The sequence below is a fragment of the Plasmodium sp. gorilla clade G2 genome, assembly GCF_900097015.1.
Source record: "Plasmodium sp. gorilla clade G2 genome assembly, chromosome: 4".
Lineage (NCBI taxonomy): Eukaryota > Apicomplexa > Aconoidasida > Haemosporida > Plasmodiidae > Plasmodium > Plasmodium adleri (nom. inval.).
In genome coordinates, this window is record NC_041696.1 from 200,001 (window position 1) to 209,963 (window position 9,963).

The window sequence follows — 9,963 nt, forward strand, 5'->3', positions numbered from 1 at the left end:
TTTCATCCTTCTTTGTAATATTTTTAATTTTATTAACAAATTCATCCCTTGAGCTACTGCTTATAAAGGTGACTATATACTGGTTGAGTTTTTTCTCATCACCTAAAAAATAAATATAAATAAAAAAAAATATATAAATAAAAAAAAAATATATATATAAATAAAAATATATATATAATATACATATAAATAAATATATATATATATATATATAATTATATGTGTATATTTTTTAATTTTTTTTTTATTTTACATATATCTCTTCCAGAAAATAATGCCGACAAATTTTTGGATGGTATAATTTTGAATCCATCAAAAATATCCGTATTTAAAAACAATCTACCACTACCTTTTTGAAAACATAAAATTCTAAATTTTTTATTTTCTGTATTTTTCATTATTTGAATTTTCACGGGTAAATAACCTGACCAGTCATACTTTTCATTCTTTTTTATAAACTTGCTTATTTTTATGCTATTCTCAGAATATAATATCTCTTCATTTTCTAATTAAATATAAATTAATCAAAACGTGTATGTGTGTATATATAAATGTATAAGCGGAAAAAATAAAAGAATATATTATAAAAATATGCGCGTATAGAATAATAATAAATATATATATATATATAGTTCATTGAACATTTTATATGCTCTTAATACTTACCAAAAGCATTCTCCGTTTCAGTCATTTTCACTTCCTTCTTTTCATCAACTTTTCCTTTATTTTTATTCAAACTTTTTCTTAATTTCTCTATATCAATACTAACGTTTCCAAAAATATTCAGCTTACCCATTTGTTCACTGAATAATTTATTGGGTGAATTATAATCATTCTACCAAAAAAAAAAATAGAACATTTTATACACACATATATATAATAAATTTATAATTACTCAAGTTTTATTTATTATTATTACCATAGAAGCGAATAGACGATCGTTTTTTTTTATATCGCTTGCTTCACTTGCAACACTTTCGTTATCGCTGAAATAAAATAAAATAAAAAAAATATATATAAATATATATATATATATATATATATATATGCATATTCTTTTAATAATTTAAATTACCTCTTTTCACTTTTATTTTCATCACTTTCTTCTTTATCCACATTTTCGTCTTCATCTAAATTTTCTTCATCATTTTCATCGTTTGGGGTTTCTTTTAAATGCACAGATTTACGAGCTGATTTTTTATTTTTTTCAATATTAATTTCATTAACATCTTCATTATCATCATTTTCTTCATTATCATCATTTTCTTCATTATCATCATTTTCTTCATTATCATCATTTTCTTCCTCATCATCATTTCCTTCTTCATCATCATTTTCTTCTTCATCGTCATTATCTTCGTCGTCGTCATTTTCTTCTTCATCATCATTTTCTTCTTCATCATCATTTTCTTCTTCATCATCATTTTCATCGTTTGGTGTTTCTTTTAAATGCACAGATTTACGAGCTGATTTTTTATTTTTTTCAATATTAATTTCATTAACATCTTCATTATCATCATTTTCTTCTTCATCTTCATTTTCTTCTTCATCTTCATTTTCTTCTTCATCTTCATTTTCTTCTTCATCGTCATTTTCTTCTTCATCATCATTTTCTTCCTCATCTTCATCTTCATCCTCTTCATCTTCATCTTCATCTTCATCCTCCTCCTCTTCATCTTCATTATCCTCCTCTTCATCTTCATCCTCTTCATATTCCTCCTCTTCATCTTCATCCTCTTCATCTTCATCCTCTTCATCTTCATCCTCCTCCTCTTCATCTTCATCCTCTTCATCTTCCTCCTCTTCATCCTTCTCCTCTTCATTCTCCTCCTCTTCATTCCTCACATTTTCATCACTCGTTACCTTTTTGTTCTTTTTGAGTTCTTTCTTTCTATTTTTATCCTTTACATTGCTTTTCTTTTGAATTGTTTTTTTTATCTCCTCAGCAAAACTATTTTTCCTGTCTTTTCCATTTTTTTTCTTTTTCATTTTATTTTTATCACTTATTATTATATTACCACTGTCTTCATTCTTTTCTATTATATTTTGCATGTTCTCATCGTGTTGAGTTATTCTTATATCATTTAGATAATCATTTTTATTTTCTATATAAATAAATAAATATATATATATATATATTCATGTATATAATAAAAATAAAAAAACATATTTGTATAACTCGTTTAAATTATTATTATTTTTTTTTATACCTGTTGAGTTGTCTTTTTCATGTTGATTTAATGAATCAAGTTCTGTTTTCGGTATCTACAAATAATGAAAAAATTAAAATTTATTTAAGAGATTATTATGAATAAATATGTACATATATAAGTGATCAAAATATTTAAGTTCTTAATATTCTCTCTCTTATTTGTCTTTTCCTTTTCTTTTTTGTTATTACTTTTGTTGGAGAGGTGATTTTTTCTATGTTACGCCTAAAAATAAAAAATAAAACATTGGTACATTATATATATATGTATATATGTATATATAGAAGAAATAATATTTATATAATAAATTATCAAATATATCTCAACATATACATATATATATATATATATATATAGTCTTAATGATATATATTTTTGTTTCAAATAAGACCATTTTTTTTACATATACTTACTTTTTGGAATTCGCTATTTTTGAATCAGTCTCCTCTGTTTTTGATACATCACTTTTCTATAAAATAAATAAAAATAGATACACATATATATATATATAGATATATATATATATATATATATATATATATATACACATTCATTTTGCCTATTTTTTTACTATACCATTTTGTTATTATATTATATCAAGAATAAATCATTAATATGTTCAAAAATGTGTATACATATAAACATTAAAAAAAAATAACAAGAAAAACAAAAATTACAAGAATTTATATAATATATAATATAATATAATATTATAATATTTTTGAAATTATCATGTATAGCTTTATAATATCTATTATATATATATATATATATAAACATATATATTTTATATTAAATACAAAAAAAGTATATATCGAATATTTGAAAATATTTCCCTTCTTGTATTTATTATAAAATTTTGGAATTAATTAATAAAAAAAAAAAAAAAAAAAAAAAGAGGGGAAATCGATTTTTACATTAATACAAACTTTATAACATTATAACATTTTTATTTTTTTATTTTTACAAATGTATTAAAATATTACTCTTATATATTTTTAATTATTACAAAAAGGTATTCTAATATTCCTTATTATTAAATTAAAAATTTTCTTTTTTTTTTTCTTTTTATTACAAAATTTTATTTTATCATTTTTGTTTATTTAAAAAGGAATATATATGTAAATATATATATTTATTTATCTTTATTCTTTCTTTTTTTTTATATTTTTTATAAAAATAAATACAATTCACTACCAAAAACTAATTTGTGCTTTTTTTTCTCTCTATCGTTCTTTTTTTTTTTTTTTTTTTTTTATTTTAAAATATGCCAAAAAAAAATTATTATATTTTAAAAATATATACTATATATATAAAATATATATTATATACGTATATACAATATATATTATATATATAATATATATATAATATTTTTAATATCAATTATTATAAAAAATATTTCATATTTCATATTTCATATGATAATAATATTAATATAAATTTATATATATTTATATTTACATATTTTTATATATCATAATATATTTTTTTGTTGTTTCTATTTTTATGTAGCCATATGAAAAATATTGTGTGAATATTTTATAATTCATACAGAAAGATGAAATATAAAATAAAATAATATAATGATATATATATCATTGTTCAAAAAAGTTTAATGAATAATAATAAAAAAAATAAAAATAAATTAAAATATTTTTATAAACATGATTAAATGGTAATATATATATATATATAATAAATATATAAAACACTACAAATATTATAAATATTACAAAAATATATATATATATAATTATTTATTTATTTATTTTTAGGGGATACCAAAAAAAATGTGATATATAAAGAAAAAAAAAAAATACCCATTTAACCTTCTACACTTTTATTTATATTAAATAAACCTATACCCTTTCCTTTAGGGAAATTACAATGACAATAAAATAAAATATCATGAGGTACCTTTTCAGGTATCCATAAATATGAAATAGTACTATATTTTTGAAATTTTTTATCTTTTGGAAAAGAATAAAATTCAGGATAATATTTTGCTTCAGGTAATAAATTATTTACACTCATTGTTACAACACGTAAAAAAGACATAGATATAGATACATTTGAAAAACAATGTGGTGGTTTCAATTGTATTACATCAAAAGAATTGTTATTATTTTTATTTTTATTATTATTCTTCTTCTTATTATTAATACTAGTAGTATATTCTTCAAAATTTATACAATTAATTCCTACGACTTCTCCGGGATTTGCATGAACTTCACAAAGAAAATTTTCTTCTTGTTTTAATGTATTTGTTAAGAATTGATGTTTTCCTGTATTATTTCCATAATCACAACCTTTAATATATTCTCCATCCTTATTGAAACTATTATTAGCTTTTATATGTATCTTAAGATAAGGTGTTATCGCTTCACTATCTTTTGAACTTTCACATGTACATACTATTGTTATATCCTCCTTTACATAAAATGGCATGTAAATACCCACATTATATCTATCAAACATATTCAAGTTTTCAATTATAATACCAGGAAGAGTATCCATTATAGGCTCTTCTTGATTATTTATAACCAATCGATCTCGTACTCCTATAAATCTAAAACAATATCGATCATCATACTCTTCATAACTTTTATTAATTGGACATAATAATTTTATCATCTTATTATAGTCATAATTAACTGTGCATGTCTCATTTGCATAATCCTTCAAATTACATATATAATAATTCCCCACTTGTAATTCCTTCACATATAATCCAGATACTCCAAAAAAAAAAACAAAAAAACCATACCATCCCACATTTAAATGTAAACAAATTATTAAAAAAAAATATATCACTTTTCTCATCTTCACAAAAAAAAATGAGAAAAAAACAAAAATACAAAAAAAATACGAAAGGGCAATAAATAAAAATAAATTTGTTGCAACTTGATACACATTGTGAAATTTGGTCCTTATATATTCCTCCCAAATATTATAAGCCATACTAAAATATATCAATTCTTAAAAGGGTTGATGAGTAAGAAAGTTAAGGTATTTTTCAAACATTCATCATAAAATAAAAAAAAAAAAATATATATATATATAAATATATATATATATATTTATTTATTTTGAACATTTGAAGAATTTCTATGCCAATTATGGTTTCTTCTTGGTACATATCAAACTCACATTTATCCTTTTGGTATATTTTTTTCTAGTAATACATTGCAACAGTTCCTTTTTTCTTGTCAAATGGAAAAGTAACATTTTGCTATATACTCTCCTAAAATAATAAGAGAAAAAAAAAAAAGTGTTTTTTTATTTTTTTATATATTTATTATTTATATATTTATTATTTATATATTTATTATATTTATTTTTTAATTAATTTTATATGAGCATGCAATGACATGTAGAACTCACACTAAGTGTGTAAACAGCCCCAATTTTTTTCTTTCTTTTTTAAAAAGGGTACATATATACATATATATACACATATATATATATATATTTTTCTCTCTTTTTATTATATAAGCATTTGTATCGTTAAATTATAAAATATATAAGTTTTATTTCTTCTTTTTCCATTTTCTTTTTTTTATGAACATGTTCATGCATTTACGAAAAAATTAAATATTACATGAACATGTTCATAAAAAAAAAAAAAAAAAAAATAGCTACACATGTAAAATATAAAAAAGTTGTATACCTTTAATTTAATATATTCCTTTTTGTATTTTATTTCATTTTATTTTTTATTTTTTAGTATGTATATTCATATATTAATTTATGTAGAATAAAATTAAATTATAAACACTATTTATTTGCATATACTTTAAAGAATAAATATAAATGCCCTAAATATATGTTAAGCAAAATTAATATACATGTTAAATAATTTGTAAGAAATAATATTTTGCTGTATTCTGACTAAATGTGTAACACAACTATTATTGAATTTGTGAAAAATATACAGAACAAATCTAAAATGTCCACGAATAAATAAATAAATCAATATATTATATATATATATATATATATATATATATATATTTATTTATTTTTTTAAGGATAAAGAAAAATTACTAAAGAGTTTATAGTTTTAATTATATTAAAATACAACAACAAAAAAAATAAAATAAAATAAAACAAAAAAAAAAATGAATGATTAAAAAATAAAAACAAAAAAATTCATCATATTATATATGTATAAATATATATATTAATTTATACATACGTGTGTATATATCATTGGGGTACACTGACAAAAAAAAAAAAAAAAAAAAGAAATATACATATATATATATATATATATATATATATATATATGTATGTATTAATATAAAACAAAAAAATAAAATAAATATATTTTTAATATATTAAAAATATATTAAATGTATTACATTTGTATAATATATGAAGTTATTATGCTGAATATATATATATTATAAACATGAATAATATTAAGAAATTATTAAATAATATATATTTAGAAGAAGATAATCCAAAAAGATTTTGCCAGAATGTTCGTGTTCTTGTTCGTATTCTTGTTGTATCAGAATGTAAATCATATTTATTATTATAATGGTATGTATCATATTGATCATGAATGTTTGTGTTGATTTTATAACTATTTTTAGAATTTTTTTCATGGTCATAATTTTTATAATGTTCATTTATATATTTTGATATATCATCATAATTATAATTAACATTATTAATTTTATTTTCATAATTATTATCTTGATTCTTATTATGATGTTCATCATTATTTATATTATTATCATCTGTATTTGTTTTTTTATTGTTTTCATTTTTGTCATCGTTTTTATATTCTTTCTTTTTCATATATTTATTTTGAAAAATCTGTTCTTCATCATTATTATTATTATTATTATCAAACATTAAGCTGTTAATATTTTTTGTGTAAATGATCATGGTACCAATGAATTGATCTCGTTGACATGTACAGCTAATTTTGATATTTTCAGTTAAGTTATTAGGTAATATTAAATAAGAAGAAAAAGAATGATTTCTAGATAATTTGACATCTGATGAGGGGTCAGGAATAACTCTAGAATTAGGTATAACATTTTTAGAATTTAATATAAGATCAGCTCCAAAATAAACATCATGAAAACAATTACTAGGATTTAATTGTAAATTATTATTATAAGAATTATTAATTTCTTTTTTAAAACAATTAATACCTACAACATCATTTGAATAAGCATGAACAATACAACTAGATCGTTCATTCAAACTTAAGCTATTTGTTAGATCCCTTTTAGATGGAATATTATCACCGAAATCACAACCTTTAATTTTCTTTCTTGTTTTTTTTATATTTATTCTCATTATATGTTTCACTGTGTCTTGTTTATCTCCATAACACAAACAACTAAAATCAATATCCATATTTGAATAAGGAGTACTATATAAACTATATGTTTCATTTAATCTATTTTCATTAGTACCAAATAAATTAGGATATATACTATAAGTATCAACTTCAGGGGAATTCTCGCTTGGATTACTCTGATTTACAAATGCTTTAGAAGGACAATTTTCTGGGTGAGTTCTTGCAGTAGTACTAAAAGCATCATTTACATTGCATACAAATAATAATAACTTTCCAAATTCATTGTTTAATATGCATTCTTGAGCTTCATCCGAATTTACATTCACTACACATATGTCTACATTTCCAATGCTAATAACATCTTGAATCACATTGCTACACAAAAAATCAAAATTAAGAATGAACCACAAAAAAAAAATATATACAAACAACTTTTTTCTCTTCATTATAAAATGTAAACACACACAAATAAGCACCAACACATAAACATAAATATATATATATATATATGTATATGTATATATGTATATGTATTTGTTTGTTTATTTATTTATTTATTTATTTATTTATTTATTTATTTTCCTTATATATGGAACAAAATAAAAACACAAGGTGTGTTATATAAGTGTTCATAGTAAGGATAAATCATAATGATATTAATTATTATATATTACGTATTAAATATTTAAAATTAAAAATTAAAAAAAAAAGAAAAGATAACAATATTAAGTTTATTGTTTAAATATATGTTCAATTTAAATATATATTCAGTGACATATTTATTTCCCCATTTTAATAATACTTTATATAATGAAAAACTCAAAGGAAACACAAAAATGTAACATATAATATATATATATATATATATATATATATATTTTTGTTTTGTTGTTATTATTTTTTTTTTTTTTGCTTACACCCTTTAAAATTAACCCTCATGCATTTATAGAGATCCATTTTTAATACATGAATAAAAAAATAGCCTTTTTTTTTTTTTTTTTTTTTTTTTTCATCTAATATTTTAAATATTGCATGCAATGAAAAATATAAATATTTAAAAAAATATAAAGAAAAATAAAAAAGTAAAATAAAACATACATAATATATATAAATATATATATGTACATATGTTGATCTACATATAAATCAACTTCATAATTTTTTTATATACATTTTTTTTTATTTCTCTTTGTAAACATAGACGATATAACAAATCACCCAGTATATCATTAAAAATAAAAAAATATAAGAAAAAAACGAAATTTAGATTTTACAGGATATAAAACTTATTCAAAACAGGTATGACTAGATATAATTATATATATATATATATATATATATGTGTATGTATGTGTGTATGTATGTATGTATGTATGTATATTTTTTATTTTTTTTTTATTTTGTAGAAACCTTTAAATAGGCTTAAGGGAAAACTCTCAAGGAATTTTCCTTTTATAATCTGACCTTCAAAATATGATCATTTTAAAAAAAAATTAATAAAATAACAGAAATACATAAAAAAGATATTTAAGTTTTACACATAAAGTATGGAAGCATTGAATATAAATCTAAATACACATATATTTATGTATTTATATTTATAGATCACATAAAATATGTGTTGAAAAAAATAAAAAAGGAACGTTATCAAAATTTTAAGGTTACATAAAAAATATATATATATATATATATATATATATATATATAATATGTGTGTATAATTTGAGCACTTTATTTTTGTTATATTTAATAGGAACAAAAGTGATACATAATATTATATATGACATATTAATATAGATGGTATCTCATTTATAATATATATATATATATATTTTTATAGTGTGGTTTATTATTTATTTTGTTAAAGGTAGATACTACATTATAAACGAATAAATAATCTAAAAAAAGATAATTTATAAAATAGAATAAAAAAAATGCTATAACTAAAACATATATTATGTTCCTCTTGTAATAAAATATTATCATATTTTTATATGTGGATTAAAATATATTTTTTATGTAGGTATAAATAAAAGAATTACACCTTTATATATATAAAATAATGTTAATAATAATGATGAGGTCTTTTAATATATGCTATTATCATTATAAATACAATTGTAATTATATATAAAATATATTATATATATATAATATATTATAACAGGTAGCTTTTTTTTTTTTTTTTTTTTTTATTTTGGCTACATGAAAAAAAAAAAAAAAAAAAAAAAAACCACATAGATATTATTAGTAATTTTTTTTTTTTTTTCCTCTTTAAAAATGCTTATTATGCCATTATATACATATATATATTTAATATAATTATTATGAAAAATATATATAACAATTATAGGATTTGTGTTTACATTTATATAAAATTCATAGAGGCTCAAAAAAATATATATTTAGAAATTTATATAAATATAT

General features: G+C 19.2%; 3 protein-coding genes across 3 annotated transcripts in view; all 3 read right to left on the reverse strand.

Annotated features, from left to right (window-relative positions):
• Nucleotides 1-2,789, reverse strand: part of PADL01_0403900 (conserved Plasmodium protein, unknown function) — a gene marked incomplete at both ends in the record, with an annotated part of 2,794 nt that extends 5 nt beyond the window's left edge. Inside the window, 9 exons of the mRNA XM_028685153.1 lie at nt 1-102; nt 254-505; nt 667-835; nt 920-986; nt 1,076-2,105; nt 2,211-2,265; nt 2,402-2,435; nt 2,624-2,679; nt 2,787-2,789. The exon at nt 1-102 is cut by the window's left edge and continues 5 nt beyond it. Of these exons, the coding sequence (XP_028536680.1) occupies nt 1-102; nt 254-505; nt 667-835; nt 920-986; nt 1,076-2,105; nt 2,211-2,265; nt 2,402-2,435; nt 2,624-2,679; nt 2,787-2,789 (1,768 nt within the window). The remainder of the gene's footprint in view (nt 103-253; nt 506-666; nt 836-919; nt 987-1,075; nt 2,106-2,210; nt 2,266-2,401; nt 2,436-2,623; nt 2,680-2,786) is intronic.
• A 1,248-nt stretch (nt 2,790-4,037) lies between these two features.
• PADL01_0404000 (6-cysteine protein) lies at nt 4,038-5,174 on the reverse strand (the record flags this gene model as incomplete). The annotated part of the gene is made up of 1 exon (XM_028685154.1): nt 4,038-5,174. The coding sequence occupies one exon, from the start codon at nt 5,172-5,174 to the stop codon at nt 4,038-4,040; it is 1,137 nt and encodes a 378-aa protein (XP_028536681.1).
• Nucleotides 5,175-6,599: 1,425 nt separating this feature from the next.
• PADL01_0404100 (6-cysteine protein) lies at nt 6,600-7,982 on the reverse strand (the record flags this gene model as incomplete). Its single annotated transcript, XM_028685155.1, has 1 exon — nt 6,600-7,982. The coding sequence occupies one exon, from the start codon at nt 7,980-7,982 to the stop codon at nt 6,600-6,602; it is 1,383 nt and encodes a 460-aa protein (XP_028536682.1).
• Nucleotides 7,983-9,963: the final 1,981 nt, after the last annotated feature.